The sequence below is a fragment of the Solanum tuberosum genome, unplaced genomic scaffold (genome assembly GCF_000226075.1).
Source record: "Solanum tuberosum cultivar DM 1-3 516 R44 unplaced genomic scaffold, SolTub_3.0 scf00127, whole genome shotgun sequence".
In the NCBI taxonomy this organism is placed as follows: Eukaryota; Viridiplantae; Streptophyta; class Magnoliopsida; order Solanales; family Solanaceae; genus Solanum; species Solanum tuberosum.
In genome coordinates, this window is record NW_006239058.1 from 954,601 (window position 1) to 976,364 (window position 21,764).

At 34.5% G+C, this 21,764-nt stretch overlaps 4 protein-coding genes across 5 annotated transcripts in view; 1 reads left to right on the forward strand and 3 right to left on the reverse strand.

Moving 5' to 3' along the window:
• The window catches only part of LOC102591466 (protein PLASTID TRANSCRIPTIONALLY ACTIVE 10), a 12,875-nt gene extending 10,161 nt beyond the window's left edge, over positions 1-2,714 (reverse strand). The window contains exons 1-3 of one of the 2 annotated variants that reach the window (XM_006351429.2): positions 1,866-2,714; positions 470-529; positions 333-362 (exon numbers count right to left, since the gene is read on the reverse strand). In XM_006351429.2, the coding sequence (XP_006351491.1) occupies positions 333-362; positions 470-529; positions 1,866-2,618 (843 nt within the window). In that variant the 5' untranslated portion in view covers positions 2,619-2,714. The remainder of the gene's footprint in view (positions 1-332; positions 363-469; positions 530-1,865) is intronic. The other variant, XM_006351428.2, reaches the window with a different exon arrangement.
• Positions 2,715-4,661: 1,947 nt separating this feature from the next.
• LOC102592020 (lysine histidine transporter 2-like) lies at positions 4,662-8,567 on the forward strand. The gene is made up of 7 exons (XM_006351430.1): positions 4,662-4,841; positions 5,468-5,851; positions 7,345-7,738; positions 7,828-7,933; positions 8,034-8,125; positions 8,220-8,288; positions 8,395-8,567. Exons 1-7 carry the CDS (start codon positions 4,666-4,668, stop codon positions 8,491-8,493), a joined length of 1,320 nt encoding a protein of 439 aa, XP_006351492.1. The 5' UTR covers positions 4,662-4,665; the 3' UTR covers positions 8,494-8,567.
• Positions 8,568-8,788: 221 nt separating this feature from the next.
• On the reverse strand, positions 8,789-14,481 carry LOC102592352 (uncharacterized). The gene is made up of 8 exons (XM_006351431.2): positions 13,754-14,481; positions 11,159-11,329; positions 10,877-10,975; positions 10,686-10,784; positions 10,524-10,598; positions 10,187-10,276; positions 9,736-10,080; positions 8,789-9,243 (listed from the first exon to the last, which is right to left on the reverse strand). Exons 1-8 carry the CDS (start codon positions 14,279-14,281, stop codon positions 8,968-8,970), a joined length of 1,683 nt encoding a protein of 560 aa, XP_006351493.1. The 5' UTR covers positions 14,282-14,481; the 3' UTR covers positions 8,789-8,967.
• A 1,174-nt stretch (positions 14,482-15,655) lies between these two features.
• On the reverse strand, positions 15,656-18,818 carry LOC102592694 (glyceraldehyde-3-phosphate dehydrogenase, cytosolic-like; the record flags this gene model as incomplete). Its single annotated transcript, NM_001288348.1, is given in 11 exon segments — positions 15,656-15,872; positions 16,009-16,098; positions 16,301-16,384; positions 16,537-16,777; positions 16,866-16,926; positions 17,033-17,179; positions 18,017-18,116; positions 18,198-18,313; positions 18,410-18,510; positions 18,609-18,632; positions 18,741-18,818. Coding segments are annotated over 11 exon segments (1,014 nt in total). The 3' UTR covers positions 15,656-15,826.
• Positions 18,819-21,764: the final 2,946 nt, after the last annotated feature.

The following is a 21,764-nucleotide window of genomic DNA, read 5'->3' on the forward strand; positions in this document are numbered from 1 at the left end:
AAAAAACAAAAAAACCCCCCCCCCCCCCCCCACAAAAAAGAAAAAAGCAAAAAAATGAAAAGAATAAGATACATACTAAGATAACTGAAAAACATTAAACTTTCTGGTATAATAAGAACAAACAACAATCAAATTATCACGCTCAGACTATTTTTTGATCAGGGATTATCCTGCTCAAACTATTAACGTCAAGTATGGCTAGAGCACTTTGAAATCTCTTCAATCACTGCTCAGTTTCTCATATTCATCCATCAAGATGTACGAAAATGGACTCCGTAAGAATCACAATGACTTTCTCATCATCAGAGAAAGGGAAAAGGAAAGAAACTTACCTGTCCTGGGTAGTAAAATGGGAGTTCATACTGCAACCAAATGAAGAGGGGAAATGTTATGACAAAACATCAATAGCCCAAATAAACCTAACAACAGTAAAAAATATTCAAATCTGCAAATGCAACATCTATCGTACCATTCCATCTTGGTAATCCTTTCCCCTTTTTCTCCTGCCAGGATAATAGTCTTGGTCATACTGCACAGACATCACAATTTGAGGGTAAGTACAATTATTGATGAACCAAAAAAGCATTCTTTTTGAAGCCGTTTTCCTGACAATAGTGAAGGGAAAATCTTTACAATGAAAAATTAACTAAATGTTCAAAAGCAAGTAGAATTCTTAAACACTAATGCAGGATACCTTCCACGTACCACGTACAGTTTTTGCCATAGCACAACATGAATTATATACTGCAGCATTTCATTAACTTTAAGTTGCACACTAAGAGCTTTTTATTCCTTTGATAAGACAAGGTAAAGTTGCTTACTAATAGCTTCACTTTCAAAATCCAGTGCAATTAATTACTACCTTCTATCAGATTGTGTCAACGATTTCAGTAGTTTTTGAACTTTTTCAATAATTGGTCTAAGAGATGTAAAAGATTTGGACTAGTGCAGATGCTTGAACTACCAAAATTTCCTTCTCCGGGAAAAGGAGGAAAAGGATGGCACCGTGCATTCCACCATGGTGGGGTTTGGTTTTGGTTTTGGTTTTATTTCATATATTTGAATTCACATTTAGATTTGAACAGAAAAAATGATAGTTATCTGACTCCTTAACCCCCAACAATTCTGTCATTTAAGACTAAAGGTCATTATTTGTAGAGTTAGACTTATTAGTTGTTCCACTGACAAAAGGACAGACCCCTGTGATCTGATATTTCTTGGAATGATTTTTCTCTAAACCTTGATAACTCTAAATCAGTAAATAGATTTATTGTTTTTTTATAGATGTGGTGTCCCGCCTCCAGGTCAGCTTGCGCACACCTTAACTAATTCCATGCCAATCAGCATCAATCACTCAAAAGATAGGGGTTGTTCAACAAGAAAAAGTGTGCATAAACTGAAATGATATGTTCAGTTGATGAAAGCAGCAAAGGTACAAGAGTCCTAGTTGCCACAGCTTTGATGGAGGCGTAGTTGCCAATTACTTTCATCAAACTGCAATACCCACTCTATCTGGTTGCACTAGCCTCTCAGAGAAGAAATTCTAGGTAGTTCAAGCATCTTAACAAGTCCAAATGATTTTTTAATTTCTTAGCCAGCATATCATGAACAACTTAAAACTACCCAAAACTCTTTACCGCACAAAAGTTAGGTCCACAGGTTGAGCTAGGATTTGAAGTTGCCTTCCGATTTGCCATCAAATTCATATCTCATTTTAGTTACTAGGTTCGTAACTATATATTTATACATATTTAATGAATTTCCTAATACAAATACAGGGTCTAAGCAAAAGTTACTCGACCTTCCTCTCCCTGCGTCCTGCATCATATTAAAACTTCATAAAGGGATACGAAATTAGCCTGTACCTTGTAAGATTCTTCTTCTAATCTATCCTTGTTAGCAGCAACCCACTCATTATACTGCTTCAAGAACACTTTATACCGTTCCAAACTCATATCATCAGTCTCCTTATTCACCATCTCCTCCACTTTATCATAGTCCACTCTCACAGCCTGCATCTTATGAGCTTCTCTAATGAACTCCAATTCCTTCTTATCAACCTCCCACCCCCTCGGCGGCCAATCCCTAGGTGGTACATGTCGAACCACCAACGGCCCAGACCACATAGTCTCCAAAGGCTCAGGAATATCACCTTTAATCTCAAATTGCTTAGCGTAATACTCATCTTCCGTTATACCCATTTCCTTAATCTTCTTTTTCCGGTAGTTGGGACTAAGCATTCTGAAAGCTTCAATAGCTTCAGGTGACTGAAGCGCAACTTCTTCACCTTCATTAAGAGATTTCCGAGCAAAATCACCTTCAGGTGAGAGGATTTCTTCCCATGGAGCCCAACCACGGTCGACCCAGTTCCGGCGCCGGGCTTCTTCTTCAGATTCTTTCTCTTTGGGTCCAAAAGCTTCGAGAAATGCGTCGTCATCACCTACTGGGTATTCATCTGAACTGAAACAGTGAAGAGTAAGAGGGGAATGCTTGAAATTGGATGAAGTAGAGAGATTGAAGAAAGGAAAAGCAGTGAATTTAGAAGAATTTAGGGGTTTAAGGAGGGTTTTAGGAGATGGAAATGTGAAGAACAAAGAACAAGTTTGAAGAGTTTGCATTTTGAGGGGATATTGGAATGCTTGCTTCCCCTTGAGGCTTGAGTTGCTTCGTTTTTACACAAGATAAAGTTCGGTTTGTTCAAATTCTTTTTTTCATTTTCTCTTTTTGGGACGGCAGGAGGACATATCTTTGGTTTTTCACCCCCATAGGTTAACCGGTCTATTTGTAAAAATAATGCATGCATTAATTTTGTATATTATATGATATTTTTATGTGATGTTATTTATTTTTCGAAAGTCAAACAATTTAAGTTTGATCAGGAATTTGTGCATAAAATTATCAATTTTTTTTAAATGAAGTTTATATATTTGTAAATTATGTAAAAAGGAATATGAGTCACAATAATTGATAGCTCAAAATGTTTAAAAGATGTGTGATTTTTTTTACATGCTATGTATAGCTAATAGTATTCGATTAGTAATGTAAGAGGTTTTAATGCATGCATTAGCATGGTTAAAGACTGCATTATCCCTCAAAAGTTTTTTTTTATATCTTTTCCATTATAATTGTGAAGGGTATGTTTATAAATAAATATTTTTACGCAATACATGTTATTTTTAATACACCAAACTAAATAATGCATAAGAAATAATCTATATAAAATTAATACAAATATTACTAATACACTTTATTTAGCATTTTTCTAAAAAAATGATTTCACCTTTTTTTTTCTCCCATGCAAATTTAAATTGATCAAAATTTTAAGGTGATATTGTAGGGTATTATACAACGCAAATTTAGACGCTATAATTATGAGTATGATTTTGTTGAACCTAGTGGAAAATAATTAGATTTAAGATTGCATTTTGCATTTTAAGTCTGAAAGAAATGATAGAAAAGGGAAGGGATATATATCTAGCTAAATGTTAATAAAAACAAAATATTACTTTTTTGTTTTATATTAGTAAATCATTTTAGTAAAAATAATTGTACCATATTATTCTCTCCGTCTAATAATAATTGTTCACTATATTAAAAATAGTTGTCCAACAATACTTGTTCAGTTTCAGAAAATCAAAAGATAATTTATATTTTGTGTCTATTTTACCCTTGCTACTAAATACTATTTATCATCTAACACAATTCTCAAAGCATTAAATTTAATAATGTCAAAGGATAAAATAGTAATATTAGACCTATTATTTATTGTTTATTAAAGAGTATGTCAAGTTAATAGTAGACAATTATTGTTGGACAGATGGAGTAGTTCTCCATCTTACTAAATCAAGAAAACATTAATTGATTTTTTCCTAGATTACTCTTGCAATTAATTACTTTTGAAAGTATTCACATTAGTTTGTAAAATTCCTTAGAAGTTTTTTAAGGAGTGAACTAGCAAAATTATTTTTATTTATGATTTCTTAATATGCGTGTAAAAAGAAAAGTGATCAGCTAATATAAAACAAATGAAATATTATTTGTTCTAGTGAAATTCGTTGTTATTGAAAAGTGAGTGACATGAATCTTATTGAGATGCATGCAAGTTGACTCGGACGCCACAAGTTATAAAAAAAATTACACTCTTTTGAAACCTCTTAATAACTCCAAGTTTTTTTTCATGAATCATGATATACTCTCTTTAGTCCATATTAAGTAAATTGTTCGATATAGAACTCAAAATTTTGAGTTAAATAATATACATATAGAAAATTACTGATTTTTTTATTTTTATTTAAATATATATTTTCCATTCAATGTGTCAAGTACTTAGTTAATTCTAATTGTAGTTATTTGTGTGAAGCAACTATTTGTAGGCAAACATATTACTACTACTATTATGACTTATGAGCAGATTTATATGTTTAATCGGATGCATATAATTAAAAGTGGCAGAGTTTGGATAGAACACAAACACTTCAATATATTTTAAATACCAATAAACCAGAAACACAAAAAGGTCATGCAAATGATAATCCAATTAGAATTCTAATCTAATTAAAAAGAAACACTCTTTTTTCCTTTTAATTTTTCACACGCTCTTGCTCTTCCCACAAAGAAAACAAAATTATTACGTAAGTAGAAGATTTGTTAGATCAATTAATTAGTATGACAGAAATGGTGAAGAAGAAGATAGAATCAAGTAAGGAAAGTATTATAAGCGCTTGGCTACCCATCACTTCATCGAGAAATGCAAAGTGGTACTATTCCGCTTTTCATAATGTTACCGCTATGGTTGGTGCCGGTGTTCTTGGGCTCCCCTATGCAATGTCCCAATTAGGTTGGTATGTATCTGTTACGTGTTACGTTATGTGTACCTCACAAATAAAAGTGATTATGATTGTTTTGATACTTATACTTTTTACCACCTTCTTAGATTCATATAAAGTAAGTAAACCTTTTTTATGTAGATTTTGGACCTATGAATGAGAATATAGAAAAAAAGAAATGAGTTAGACAATAATAAAAGTAACTTGTACAAAAAGAAACAAAGTGGTTTAAATAATTATTTTTTTGTCCATACTAGGGTCAAAACGCATTTAGGGTGTTCGTTCCATGTGTTGAAAAAAGATAGATTGTTTGTTCCCTAAAATGTCACTAGGGTGTTTGTTCACGAGGTCAAAATGCAAATAGGGTATGTTTCTTGAGGTCAAAATGCAAATAGGGTATTTGTTTCTTGAGGTCAAAATGTAAACAAAGTGTTTGTTCTCTGAGGTCAAAATGCAAATGCAAATAGGGTGTTTGTTCCGGGTATATATGTTACACCCTTTTTTTTATTTTTTCAATTAAAGTGACGGTATTGAATGAGTTATGATGTTCCAAGTCATATTTTTGAATTCCTTTGATCAAAATTATTCTCTTCTTTCAACTGAATATCAATATTTTTTTGACATGTTATATAATATAATAGGGGTGTTGGAGTCACAGTAATGGTATTAGCATGGGTGATATCATTGTACACTTTATGGCAAATGGTGCAAATGCATGAGATGGTACCAGGTAAAAGATTTGACAGATATCATGAATTAGGGCAAGAGGCTTTTGGAGAAAAGCTTGGGCTATGGATTGTGGTTCCTCAACAACTATTAGTTGAAGTTGGAGTTAATATAGTTTACATGGTCACTGGTGGCAAATCTCTACAGAAGATTTATGAGACTGGTTGTCCTAATTGCCACCCTTTGAAGACTGGCTATTTCATCTTGATGTTTGGTTGTGTTCATTTTTTCCTGTCTTTTTGTCCCAATTTCAACTCCATCACTTTAATCTCATTCCTTGCTGCTGTCATGTCTCTCAGGTACGTCTTCCTCCGTTTTAATTTGATTGTCTGGTTTTATTTATCTTATCATACATGTATAATTTATTCAAGAAATAATTTAAAATAACATCAACTACCCCTACCTTAGCTTGTGAAAGTAGAGAAACTGTTTGTTTCCAGTAGACCATCAATAACAAATACGGAAAAGGGTCATATTTGCCCTTGAACTATTAGAAAAGGGTCATATTTACCCTTCGTCATACTTTTTTGATATATTTGCCCTTGCCATCCAACTTAAGGTACAGATTTGCCCTTATACAGTTAACTTATCATGTCACCATTTTTATTAGTCTATGTGGCGCCTACATGGCTCCATGTGTATATACTTTTATTATAATAAAAAATTATTTTCTATTTTGTATTATATCTGACCCATTTGTAAAACCTGACCCAACCAATGTGAAGACCCATTAATAAAATCTGACCCGACTAATGTGAAAATCCATCAGCCCTAATTTCATTAACCATTAGCCCTAATTTTATACCCATCATCTTGATGTCACAATATTAGATGAACGCTTCATACAGTGAGAAAAGGCATTCATATCTTGATTGAGAGAGATCCAACAATATATAAGATTTCTATTCTTAAATCATCTCTTTAGCTTTTTTGTATGGTATTTGTTTCTGGAATCTTTCCAAAATCTGAACAAAAATTTCACAATGAATCATAACATCACAGTAAAATTCAAACTTAACGCACATTTAAGTTAAATAAATAGAATGAATAGCAAAATTCAAAAAAGGATACGCAATTTGTAGCCACGCTTATCCATTCTGCACCGCAAGTCGGAAAACAAAAAAGCATAAGATTAGAGCACCGACGTCAAAAGTCACCTTCCTTCGTTAACAAAGAGAAGAAAACTTCGATTGTGGATGACAGAGATGAAGAAGAAAGGAAGGAAGAGTGAGTGCAAAATCTACAGAGAAAGTTAGGAATCAAATTTTGTTGAAGAAAAGTGAAAAATTAGGGCTAATGGTTAATGAAATTAGAGCTGATGGATTTTCACATTAGTTGGGTCAGATTTTATTAATGGGTCTTCACATTGGTTGGGTCAGGTTTTACAAATGGGTCAGATATAATACAAAATAGAAAATAATTTTTTTATTATAATAAAAGTATATACACATGGAGCCATGTAGGCGCCACATAGACTAATAAAAATGGTGACATGATAAGTTAACTGTATAAGGGCAAATCTGTACCTTAAGTTGGATGGTAAGGGCAAATATATCAAAAAAGTATGACGAAGGATAAATATGACCCTTTTCTAAGAGTTCAAGGGCAAATATGACCCTTTTGCGTAACAAATAATATAATTACTAAAATCAATACTTCTCAATGCAAAACAACAACAACATACCCTTTGAAATCCCATAGAGTGGGGTTTGGGGAGGGTAGAGTATGTGCAGACCTTACCACTACCTCATGGTAATGAGTAAGATTAATTATTATCTTTTTCATTGTGTAGTTATTCAACCATAGGTTGGGGAGCATCAGTACACAAAGGAATATCTCCAGAGGTTGATTATAGTCCAAGGGCTTCAACAAGTACAGGAAGAGTGTTTGGTTCCTTAAGTGCTTTAGGGGATATTGCATTTGCATTTGCTGGCCACAATGTTGTCTTGGAAATTCAGGCTACAATGCCTTCAACTCCTGAAAAACCATCCAAGAAACCTATGTGGAAAGGAGTCATTATCGCGTACATCGTCGTGGCTATTTGTTACTTTCCTGTAGCTTTTGTTGGCTACAGAGTTTTTGGAAATAGTGTGGAGGACAACATCTTGATATCCCTACAAAAACCTGCTTGGCTTATTATCATGGCTAATGCCTTCGTCGTCGTTCATGTTATTGGAAGCTATCAGGTTTAAACTTTTAAAATCATTCAGCATTCGAAATTCAATGATCTGATAGGACTGATACATTATATTTATTTGCTTGATTTTCTTTTTAGGTGTTTGCTATGGGTGTGTTTGACATGATCGAATCTTACTTGGTGAAGCAAAGAAATTTTAATCCAACTAAAACATTACGAGTAATTGTTCGGACTGGTTATGTTGGTATGTCACCATTATATATTCCACTATTTTTATGTTGATTAATATGTTCTAAAGACATAACTTATGTTTTTTTTCTTTCTTATTTTGCTTGTTGGCGCAGCCCTAACAATGTTCCTTGCAATATCATTCCCATTCTTTGGTGGGTTGCTTGGTTTTTTCGGAGGATTTGCATTTGCTCCTACTACCTACTTTGTAAGTCAAAGTTCACGTGTTATACTAGCTAAAATAGTATTTGTAACGGGCTACAGAACCAAATATTGACATGCCTTTTTCTCCATTGCTGCAGCTTCCTTGTATCATATGGCTAATCATATATAAACCTAAAAGATTTGGGTTGTCTTGGTTCACAAATTGGGTACGTATGTTACAAAGACTTGCAAACATCTTCGAGAAATTGGTGTACTTTCTTGGTTGTATTGCTAATACTATTTCTAATTGCTTTCGTTTTTTTTTAAACCCAGATATGCATCATACTTGGGGTTCTTCTGATGGTTTTATCTCCCATTGGTGCCTTGAGGCAGATCATACTGCAAGCCAAGGGTTACAAGTTCTTTTCTTGAATGTAGGATTTTTAGTATTTGTCAGACAGACGATATTTTAAATGTCTAGCTAACTATATTAGTTTTATTGCTGTATTAGTGAAAAATGATTGATATTTGGAGCTTATTTAAATAAGCTTCCATTAGTAGATACACATATTTATGTATATCAAGTATGAGCAGAAAAGGGGCTCGCTTGGCTGAAAGATGGCTATAACAGTGATACTATAGATGCATACGTGATGAAAACAAATAAGAAAAATTATATCTAAGAGTGTTAAATGTATCCTTATACTTTCTCCCTTAGGGTAAGGGGTATATTTGAACAAAATATAACTATGAGGGCAAATATGACCGAACCATTAACAAACCAAAATCCAAGAGGAAGTGAAGTCCAACTTCCACGACTCACTACATGATAAATTTTTGCTACTCCTAAATAACTTAACTTATGTACTTTACTAGCTGCAAATGAGTATCAGCGATATAATGTAACTAGCGAAAATGACCACAAAGTAAAAGACCACCTGAACTAATTCTATTCCGTTCTCGATACCTTTCAAACAACAGCTCTTCACTTCGTTTAAGTTTGTTGTATTCAGCCATATCAAATCCTGAACTTTGGCAACTTTCAAGTTCTCCTGATATGTTTCCACCATCTTCAATCGTATAGATTGTTCTATTCTTCTGTTGACTCTGCTGAATAGCTGGGCTCCAACTCCCATGGCTGCTCATGGAATAACTACTGTCATTCTGAGGGGAGGTGATGTCCTACAAGAAGGAAAGTTGGGGCCAAGTTACAATAGATGTCTCTGGGAAGAGAATGAGATTTACTACTAGAGAGAAGTACAAATTATATGGCTAGCACACTACTAAAGTGAATGTGTAAATGGCACGGCATGGAAAGCAACTCAAGCAATTTAGTAAAGGAATTTGTTTTTTGTCTAGAGTTTTCCAAGGTCTTCTCTATGAAGAAGTGGAAGCAAGATAATATCCAAATAGGCAAAATGATAGGTATTTACGGCCCAGAGTGAGCCAACATACCTCCTAGTTTGACCAATTAACGAAATTATGTAATTCCTAAAAAGTATCCAATCATCTGGAAACTTTAGCTAAAGCTAACAAGTATCATGGAGGACATTATCCAATCAAGAGCGCACTTGCTAGTATATTATCCCTAAAGCAGCAACTAACTTTTTATACGTCACAAAACAAGCATGCAGAATTTAATTCTATTAGGAGGAAAACAAAGTATCACTTTACCTGTCTTGCATCACATATTGACGGTTTCCTACTAACAGGAGTTTCCACTTCTTTTATGGGAGTGAAAGAACCATCATTGCTTGTCTCCCACTGCAACCAGGGGAAGATAACCCCGTCGGTTCCAACAGGATGACAATTAGCTCCTGCTGGACTTTGATTAACTGCTTCCCCATAAGTAATACTGTCCCTTGGCTTAGCTATTCCTCCTAATGTGGAACTTGCATCACTTCTTTCTCCATCAAATGAAGAAAAATCTGTATCTTCTATATTTGCAATGAAATCCACAAAAAACTTCTCTGCCTCATCATTCAATTGTGTTGATGTCCTGTTTCTATCATTGCTTCTCTGGAAATTTGTAAAAAAACTAGTAATAAAGGAAACTACTACAGAGGTGAATAACAGATAATCAAGAAAGTCGGAAATTGATCGTTCAACCAAAAGAGGGAGAGACCTTTCTACGTGGTTGTTTCTGCCCAGCAGCAGAACTTTTTGTATCAGGAAGTTCTTTGACAATCCGTCGATCCCTACCTCTTTGGTCTTCCTGCATAATTTCATCAAGCAGATATTGCATACACTTCTGACTTTAATATTAAAGAAAGTTAAGACATTCATTTTCTGAGGATTACAATCACATAAGATAGTGATTGCCAAAGAAGAATCAGAACCAATGTGCAAAAAGAGACAAAAATATTAGACTGGAAAAAAGACAGCATAACATAGTAATTGCCAAAGAAGATCTCGACACCATGTGTGGAAAACAGGAAAATGAAAGCATGGAGAAAACTTACCTGCTCCAATTTTGTCGCATAACTCTTTCTGGCCACATGACCTGACTTGGAGCCAGTAGTTTTCTTCCCCATGGTCTGCATTAGTCAACATGAAATAGTAAGCAAGTCATAAACTCTGGGAGGAGTAATTTTCTTATTTGATGGAACAAATAAATCACACACTTGTTCAAGTTCAGTTTTGATTTCTTCAACAGCATGCCTGAGTTCTTTTCTCATTGCTTCGTACAGTTCACCATTCACATCCCCATTTGGATGCTCACCCTGAAGAACAATAATATATTTCAGAAAAAGACAATTGATAAGACATAGGGAAAAGTCAGTGCATGCTACTTTGACAGATAAACGAAGTAAACCTTTTTCTGTGCATAAACTGCTCGAATGGTTTTCTCGATGCCATTTTTACAGATAAGAGCATCCTTTGTGTCATCGTCGGTCAAGGCAGAAGAGTGACTCTAATATGAATGAAGAAGTGCATAAATTAGTAACATTGCAAGAAGGCATGCAGAGACACACAAAAAGCAGAAAATAATAAGAACAAAGGGCAAGAGCAACTGCAATTTTTTTGTGAGAAATGATACATTAACCCAATAAGTTCCCAACAATTCAAAGAGAAAAATATTAAATTGTCGACTTACAGAGTAGCCATCATGTAACAGAGACATGTCTTTTTGGCTAAAAGACCTCCTTAATTTTGGATTATTTACAGCTGTTGGCTTCATTGATGACGGAAAGTCACTAATTTTGTTGCTCTGACTCTTCTTGATGTCAACTTGGCTGTTGGAATTTCGATAATGATCTGCATCACTCTGCCATACAATAAAGAAAATTCTTGATCAAAAGAGTGCCTCCACTGCACATTTATTTGCTCATACCTATGGCTTTCTCTTATTTCTTCTTTTTAGACAGTGATCTTAAGAACTCATAGATAATGAATATTTAAACAACCCAAGGTTTTCCGGACATACACCCATATAACATGTAGAGGTGCCATAAGTTTGTATGTCCCTCTAGTGTGTTTTCACAATCAGTATTGAAATTACCATATCATATTGTGGTATGCCCCATCAATGTTCAGAGATAAATAAGTTTTATTGATAAAAAAAGAACTAGGACATTTAAATTGAGGTGAGAATTTACGGAGAATTAATTATGTCAGAGTCAGCTTGTCCTCGAACATTGAACAGAAATTATTTAAGGAGGACGCCATCATCAATTAGTGCAATTCTTAAAGCCTCAAAAAATTGTTATAATTCTGCGGTAGAAGACTAAAATACTGGGAATGTTACACATCACATATAGTTTCACCTTATTCTCTTCTGGTCCAATTGGATTGGTATAACTCTCAGCAATTGTGTATATAATTGCAAACCAATTTCAACACTTAAACCAACTGAAACCTCCCACTAATTCTTTTGGGTAAAAGACTGACCCAAATGTCGAGTCACTGATAATCCACCCGACAGCACTAACATCAGAACAAACAACACTATAGTCAGGGTAGGAGGAAAACACTTGTCTTATGACAGTAATAGCCAAATCAGCTTGAGCACATGTTGACTGATCCACCGGCACATGTAATGGATAATTCAGTTCACCAAAACTTAACAGACTAACAGTAATCTCCCAACTTTTTTTGTCTCTACTAGGAACCCAGTAACCAACAAAAACAATTCTTTTTTTTGATAACCAAAAAAAATAAAAAATAAAAAAAGAATTGTTTTTGTTGGTCACTGGGTTCCTAGTAGAGACAAAAAAAGTTGGGAGATTACTGTTAGTCTGTTAAGTTTTGGTGAACTGAATTATCCGTTACATGTGCCGGTGGATCAGTAATACCATTAGAGAGATGCACCACAAGGCCCAAGGCCAATGTATTTCTAGAAGTCAAGCATTTATTCTTTTGTTTTAGCTATTTCTACTTTCCAAAGCACTTGGAATTCCAACTTCTCAACTAAAGTTATGAAAAGTTCAAAGTTTCTGGAAGTAAACATTACCCTCACAAATTTTCAAACTTGCTCAGTTATGTACACATCTAAGATTTTGAGATAAAACAAAATAACAAATTAATGGGCGTAACCATTACCTTTGAAGAAATTTTCCCATAAAGTAGGGTATAAGTACAAATATAGACATAGTAAATGAAGGCATGCCCCCTCAAACTGATTTTTTTGTTTTAGTTCTTATGAACACTTAAACTTCCATTTGTTAGTTTATTGTCATAGGATTTCATGCATGGTTTCTCTTTCAAGATACAAGGCAACTTATGTGTTATACATAAGGAATTCGCGAAGGCTATCTTTATCATTAGATGTACACGAGTGACATTAATTTTAGTCTTACCGGAGAATGTAAACAATCAAAGTAGTTTTGGTAAAAAAGGACCCTTCTGCTTGGAATTAACAACCAAAAAAGATATCTACTTTCTGATGTCATGGCCAATTAGGTTTCATATATTTTGTGTTTACAGATTTGTATTACATTTTCTTTCTCTTGATCAGTAAAAGAAGATCTGTGTACTGCATAGTCCATTGGAGATAAATTCAATTTCATCCCTTCCTCCGCTCCCCCACCTACCCACACACACAAACTAAAATGAAGGGAAGAAAAGTGAAAGATATCCATACAGATAGTTTCCAAAGTTGAAATGCTCCAAGTTTAGTAGTCGCTTTGGTGAATTCCATTAAAATGTTCATTCCCAAAGATTATATCAAGCAAAGTTCAGTAGTCAAGTTAAAGAACATACCCAATGAAATCCCACAAAGTGGAGAGTGGGGAGGGTAGAGTGTAAGCAGACCGTACTCCTACCTCATGGAGGTCGAGAGGGTATTTTCGAAAGACTCTCAGCTCAAGTGAAGCAAATCAAAGCAGTAATGGAAAGGAAAAACAATGAAAAAAACATGAAAACTAGTCAGAAAGCAGTGCAAAGCATACATGCAAGGAGCAGTAACATTGACAACATAATGGGACCACTCAAAACATACACAACAGATGATAAACTACATGAATACAGCTAATATTACGCCAAACACAGTGCTCTAGACTACCAGCCTACCACCAAGCTCTATCCCGTCAAAAAGCAAGACAAATCTCGACTAACTACTAACCTTCTACCCTAATCAGCTACCTCAGTACACAGAAATTGCTTGAACCAGTCAACTCCTACAATTATAAAGATATGCTCTAGTTCTACTCCCTAGTCAAACAAAAAGAAGGAAAGGATAGAGAAGTTTCACCTCCGAATCACTAATCTGATATCGAACAACAGAAACCGACCTCCTTCTCCTCGAACTGGCATCTGACTTAGCTAGGTTACTCCGGGAACGATCAGCAGCGACACTTTTCCGATCAGCAGCAGAGGTCTTCGAACCCTGCCTGGAAACTGACCTACCACGCCTCCTCGACGACGCCGTTTCACTCGCCCAATGCCCAATCCCCGACGCACGCCTTTCTGACCGGCCACGGTCACTATTTTCTCTGTCCTCCTCCTGAGAAAAGAACTCTATCGCCAGATCATCAAGGCTGATTTCAGGAACTCCCGATCCTCTAGTTGTATTAACAAACTTCCCACGCGGAGCAGCATTGTAGCCTAAGTCAGCCTGTACAGGCTCCTCATAGCGCCGCGGCCCGTGGGAAACTCGGCTGAGACTCCTAGAACGGCGATGAGCTTTGTTACCAGAGCTACCGGAGGAGTCATCGGCTCCCGCGGGACCTCCTCCTAAGGTAGTCCTCCGAGTTGTCGATTTGAACGCCGATGACGCCATCAGTGAAGAACCATTCAAAATTGATTTTGGTATAAAATATGAATTGTTTAATAGTGGAGTGATATCCTATAGAGGATTTTCTGGAGAATGGCGTTAAATGGAGTATTGATGAAACAGCTCAGAGAGAGAGAGAGTATATATATGATTCGGAAGAATGAAGAAACGATTTGGCGGAGGTATCGAAATTGGAGAAAATTTGAAAATTGAAGAGTTTAATGACTTATTAGTCCACATTAAAATAGTACTGTATCAAATTTGTGTCACAATTATTTTTTAATTCACAATAATGCAACCACTAATCAACAATATTTCTTTGGAAGGGAAATCCGCAGCCTAAGCCACCAGCTGCACCAATTTAGTCACCCTTACGATTAAATCTCCTATTATTATCTCACGTTTTTTCAGCTTCATTTGTTATCTAAGATGCGATTATGATATTTGACCAATTAATATAGATGTATGACCAAGAAATATTATATAGTTTGAACGAAGACAGCAGTCATTTGGTGGTACAGCAATTTTACATGACAAAGGCCACTTGAAATCAGAGTACTAAGAACAATTATTGATCCAACAGGAAAAATAAATGTTGTCATTTTTAAAATTTGAAATTGAAATGGATTCAGCTACCTGTGGAAATTTATTTAATAGATTTCTTGTCTTTTTCTACTGTTTCTGGTCCAATAGAAATATCGTATCCTCCACTTTCAAATTTGAAATTCAAATGGAGAAATAGTGTGAGCATTTAAGTCCTGCCAGAAGAAGGAAAACCAGCTAACTGAAGAGTATTAGTAAGACTGGTAGCTGAAGTCTTTAGACTTTTTTGTTATTTTGCCTTAAAAAACAAAGTACTTGTAAGCACTTTTTTATTTTATCTAAACGGGCTTAAAATAAGCCATCCAAACAGGCTCACCTACCACGCAACTGCTTTTCTACTAGTAGTTATGCTCTCAACCAACAATCATCCAACCTATAGACATTCTTGTGATCACAAAAACCAGCTAAACCAAATTCACATGAAACCTGCAATCCTCCCATTCACTGCATTTATTAGTTAGTAAGAGAAACTGGAAACAGACACGGACTCCCCTCATACTTCCGGTAGAAAGGGAAACCAGATCAAGGAACATGTTCTGAAAAGAACATATAAATCACAAGCAAATGAAGAATCCACCTATGGACCCTACGGCTTTCCAAGGTTGGCATGGGCACCTGAATTGCATCTTATACTTGGGGCCTATTGGCTAAGCATGACAGGATAGTATAGAAACAGGGAAGCAAGATCACAAAACAAGGTTCAACGTTATTATACATTCATTACAGAACAAAACAAGAGAAACACATATACCAGAGTCACTAAGACTCATTCTCGGAATGTGAAGAGGCTTACAATCCAGTTGAACACCTAAACAAGAGTACAGCCCATAAATCACATTTTGTGGTCTGAGAGAACACTTTATTCTAAACTATTTATCTAACAACGAAGAACAGGATCATCACCAGCAGTGCAACCACACTTCACCACCAACGAGTGAACTGCCAAGTTTACTGAACTGATGACATGTGAATAATCAAGTCCACCACTCTTGTGCTGCAATTCCAGCAAGGATTACTATTAGCAGGAAGCCATAAATCATATAATACTCCTACCCAGTGTAGTCGGGAGAGCATCCAGTGAATTGAACTGATGATGAAGAAATGTACAATATATATTTCATGTTTTTTACCTGTAACCCCATTCATTGTCGTACCATGCAACAAGCTTGACAAAATTCTTGCTCAAAGCAATTCCAGCCTTGGCATCAAATATGCTTGATCTGCAAATTATTTCCATTGAGAAATGAGAAATACAGAGTCTTGATTAGTAGAGTACGATATAAATGGATCAGCACAGACAAGGTTCAAGCAAGACAAAGTGGATCAGCACAAACAAGGTTCGAGCAAGAACTTCAGAGGAGCTCATGAAACACGAAGTAAACAGGAATTAAATCATAAAACAGTTCAATGTCCCAAATTCACCTATTGTCTCCCACAAAGTCCGTGGAAACCACATCATCTTCAGTGTAACCTAGAATTCCCTTCAGTTTTCCTTCAGACTCCTCCCTTTAGAAGATATAACAATGCAAGTTAGTAGAGCCATGCAAACACTACGCTCTAGGAAAAAGATGTGGAAGAATACAAACATTATTACAAAGGAAAATGACTTGCACATACTAATGCACTGGAGGAAAGTCATCTAAAGAACACAAGCTTACTTGATGGCAGCCTTGATTTCATCATAGGTAGCTTCTTTTTCCAACCTCACTGTGAGGTCAACCACAGACACATCAACAGTTGGGACTCGGAAAGCCATTCCAGTTAACTTTCCATTCAATGCTGGTAGCACTTTCCCAACAGCCTTGGCCGCTCCAGTACTGCTGGGAATAATGTTGAACGAAGCAGCTCTTCCACCTCTCCAATCCTTGGCTGATGGTCCATCAACAGTCTTCTGAGTGGCTGAAATATTATGGCAGTAGCCAAACCAACTGAGCAAACTGAAAATGAATTATATTTATTTAAAAGTAGAAGCAAGAGAGACACTTACCTGTGATGGAGTGGACTGTGGTCATGAGACCCTCAACAATTCCAAATCTGTCATTTATAACCTGTAGACTTACATGATAAAGTGAGATGATATTTCATTCTTGCATTCCACGTTATGAAATGACACAATAGTTAGTTTGAAGGATCGGGTGGGTGGAATAGGAGAACCTTGGCCAAGGGAGCAAGGCAATTTGTGGTACAGCTAGCGTTTGAAACAATGTTGAGCTCTGGCTTGTATTCCTTCTCATTGACACCAACGACAAACATAGGAGCATCCTTGCTAGGAGCAGAAATGATAACTTTCTTGGCACCACCCTGATGATTGACAAAAATTGAGCAGATATTAGCTCTCTTGAATCGCTGAAATAATAACTAGAGGCAAGGCCAGAAAGGAAAATAGTCAATTAATCCAACTCCCAGGCATTAACAGAAACATAAAGATACCAAGTTTAATATTAGAGTCCTTAATATAACTCAACAATGAGATATGCTTTATTTGATTCTCTTTTCTAAATTTAAATTGATTTAGTTGCATCAAGACTTCAGAGAAAACATTCTACAAAAAATCAATGTCTTTGGCAAGAAAAAACTTATAAATCATACTCCCTCTAATTGTATTTATTTATCCATTTTTAACATGCCACAAGGTTTAAGAAGACTTTTGAATCTTGTGATCATATATTAAAAATAGGTAGAATGTACCAAAATGCTTTTTAATCCTGTGGACTTGAGAGGACAAACAAATTGAAACGGTGGTCTTAGAGAACAAACAAATTGAAATGGTGGTCTTAGAGGACAAACAAATTGAAATGGTGGTCTTAGAGGACAAACTAATATCATTAAAATATATATACTAGTGTGCTCACCGAAACTCGGGTATAAATCCTCCGATCACCAAATAAAATATGAACATAAATTAGCATCACTTAAAGAGTGCAGAATTTGTAATGTTGTTATCAGTATATACAATAAAAGATACACATCAAACAGCAATTAACGTCATTAATACAGAGTGATTATGTATACATACAGATTAACGCAAAACTTGCTGATCATACAAACAGAACACACAAATTTGTGGAACTTTTCCTTACAATCCAAAACAAGGAAGATGAGTTAAGAACAAAGATCTATTTCTTCATAATCACAAACCTTCAAATGAGCAGCAGCTTTGTCCTTATCGGTGAAAACACCCGTGGACTCCACAATGTAATCAGCTCCAGTCTGTGCCCATGGAATCTCCTCTGGGTTCCTTCAGATATACGAAGAAGGTTAACAATCAGGAACTCAAATCGACCCAATTTGTATATAATGTTAAAGAGATAAACATTACCTAAAGCCAAAAACAGTAACAGCCTTCTCACCAAAGAGAAGGGTTTTCTCATCCTTAACCTTAAGCTCATGATGCTTCCACTGGCCGTGTACACTATCATACTTAAACATATATGTCTGCAACACCGACAAATCAAACCCAACAACTAAATTATCAAAAAAATCATCAATTAAATAAACCCATTCAAAATTTCGTTTTCTAGGGGCATGTACCATGTAATCAACAGAGATGAAGGGGTCGTTAACAGCGACAAGTTCAACATCATCTCTTTGGAGAGCAACCCGAGCGACCAATCGGCCAATTCTTCCAAATCCTTCATGCAAAACAAGATTTCAACTCTATAGAACATAGTACCAAGCAAACAAAGCTAGATAAAATTCACTTGAATTTGAAGTTTGAACAGATTCTTACCGTTAATTCCAATCTTAACCTTAGCTGTGAGAATAGGAAACAAGTAAAAATTGATGGAAGTTAATAATCGAAAAAGAGAGATTCATGTTAACAAAAAACAGGAAAAATAAAAGGGAAAGAGAATCAAAATACCCATGATGATTTTTTTGTGTGTGAACTGAGAGGAAGAAGGATGTGACTGAGTAGTTGCAGGATTTTGTAGAACACTGTAGTGGAGTTGTTAGTGGTGAAAGGGTTTAAATATAAACTGGCTTGGTGACCGGAGACCGAAATAAGCAGTGTATTTTGGATTTTCATCCCTACATTTTTATTTCTAACGGTTTGACTTGTCATAATAATTATTGATGTAGATATTTTATCAGACTATTCTATTAAATAATGTTTAGTACTTTTTTTGTCTATTTTTAATTATTATGTTGTATTTTTGAAAGTCAATTTGATTAATTTTTAAAGTTAATTTATATTATATTAATTCGATAGTTTAAACAAAAAAAATTGATATTCAAAAACTATACGAAAAATACTACTCCCTCCGTCCCATTTTATGTGAGGTAGTTTTGACTCGGCGCAGAGTTTTAAGAAAGAAAAGGAAGACTTTTAAAAACTTGAGGTAAAAAATGAATGATAGAAATTTTGTGTGGCTGTAAATCATTTCATTAAGGATAAAATAGATATTTTATAGTTAAATTGTTACTTAATATAGAAATGTGTCATTCTTTTTTTGACTAACTAAAAAGGAAAGTAAGTCACATAAATTGGGACAGAGGGAGTATAAATTGCAATTTTTTGCATATCAATATGATAAAAACTACATCATAAAACGTTAGTCAAAATTCTTATCGTTTGACTCTAAAAAAAGGAAACAATGACAATTAAAAATGGACGGAAGGAGTAGTAGGTTTTAAAAAATGATTGGAAGAATAAGTATTTAATATTAAGGGTAAAACATGGGGGGGGGGGAAGGTTATTTTTGTTGATATGTTAAAAATGACTATTTTAGAAATAAGTGACAAGTAAAAGTGAACGTAGGTAGTAATGTACTGTTCCATTACTTAATTGTAAAATATGACACATTTTACAAATTTTACTACTCCCTCGTCTCAATTTATGTGACATATTTCGTTCTGTGTCCCAATTTATGTGATATATTTCATTTTTTTTTGAGTTAATCAATTTAAATTTAATTGAGATTTTGCTCATGGAATCTTCAAATTTTTAAAAATGAAATTTATGTATTTATAAACTACGTAAAAGTATTATAAGTCATAATAATTGACAATTCAAAATATCTAAAAGATACATGAAAATTTTACTGTTAAAGTTAGACTTGTTTGAATCTTGAAATCTAAAATGTATCACATAAATTAAGACATAAGAAGAGTAATATTTTGAGCTAACAATCAAATTTTCATATAATTTACCATAATAAAAACATTCTTAATGATCCGATCAATATTGGATCAAATAATATGAAACTAAGAAAATATTAAACATTTGCCTTTTGACTATAAATATAGTTGTGATTGTTATATATTGACTTAAATTATTATTAAGAAAATTCTAATTTTAAAAATTAAATTAGGAATTAGCATGTCTGACATAAAACATGATTAGTTAACCATAGTTGTGATAAAAAAAAAATCTATTTTTTTTATTATTATTTTGGTCAGAACTTGAAAAATACAAAATTCCATCAAACTGTGGACAGGAAACTGGGAGGTCAGGTTGTAAGAGAGGTAGACTTATCAGTGTTTTTCAAAAAAAAATTATGATGGAACTCCAATTTTCAATACTTAAAAAGATGAATAAAAAAAACAAAAAAGTTGGCGGAAAAAGTTAGAAGTTTCGAGAGAATGCTGCGTGAATAGTAAGCTGATAAAACCGACACACGGGTTACTTGGCATAAATATAGGACACCATTTACACTTGGCACATCTTTTTCTTCCAACTCCATCTCTTCTATAACACCTTTAACTTTGATATAAAATTTTAATTTTTTTTTAAAAAAAAATTTATACTCTATATAGTCTTTATTATTTATATTTATATACTAGATGAGTGTTGCCCGTGCTATGCACGGGCCCAACGTTTAAAATGTAATTATAATTTTACTTCTATTTGATATGTGGGGTGGATCAGTGATGTAGGAGCGCAGCAATTAAACAGGAAAGAATAAAGAGAGGGGATTCTGCCATCTCAGAAGGATTTTTGCTGATCCAGCTAAGAAGTGAAAACTCTGATTCTGTATATTCTTCGATTTTGGAATTCTATATTTCCATACTTTATACACAATTACATATATGGTAGTATAAATCTGAACGTAGATGAGCATTAGGCTACGAATAATAGCTTCATGCACCTGCTTAAGACTACCACAATCTAAAGCCATGCTGGCGTTAGTTTCGTCTGCCGAGTTTCATTTTCCCCAATGATGCCAAACATATTAGCTTTTACTATTAACTATAAGCAACCAACGACAACACTTGGAAACCTTTGTCCACAGATGATGATACTTCAATTCAACACATCCTTGGAATTCTGCTGAAGTTCTTTTAGACCCTTGAACGGCCCTAAACCTTTGAATCAACACAACAAGAAAGAAAAAATAACTACTTTTCATGTACATTTCGATTTCAAATAATAGTGTATTTATAATGGATCTATAAGTAATGAGTTTAAACACATTATAGCTGCCAAATTTGTTCATTATATATTCAGTGAGATACTTACATAGTTTAACATTTCCTTATGTGGGAGTGCTAATTACATACATTTACATACTATTTTGAATTAGACAAAAACAAATGCATCTTTTATGGTTGGATTTTCTGGATCATCTTTGATCAAAATCACATGTTACATCAAAATTGAGGGATTAAATGTCACAGAATCACATAATTTATACAACATAGAATGAGCATGACACTATGACCAAACAAACTGGAACAAAGCTCAATAGGCTTAAAAAATGACACTACTCATCCAAGATTTTAACCCATATAGGCGAAGAAAATCTTGGTAATTCATAAGATACAACTCAAACTATATTATATATAAGACTAAAGGAGCATTATTCATAAAGAAATTGATTCAAAATTGTGACGGTAATGTCAAAGGATTAATCAATCTGGACAAAAAATTATGATTTTTTTTTAA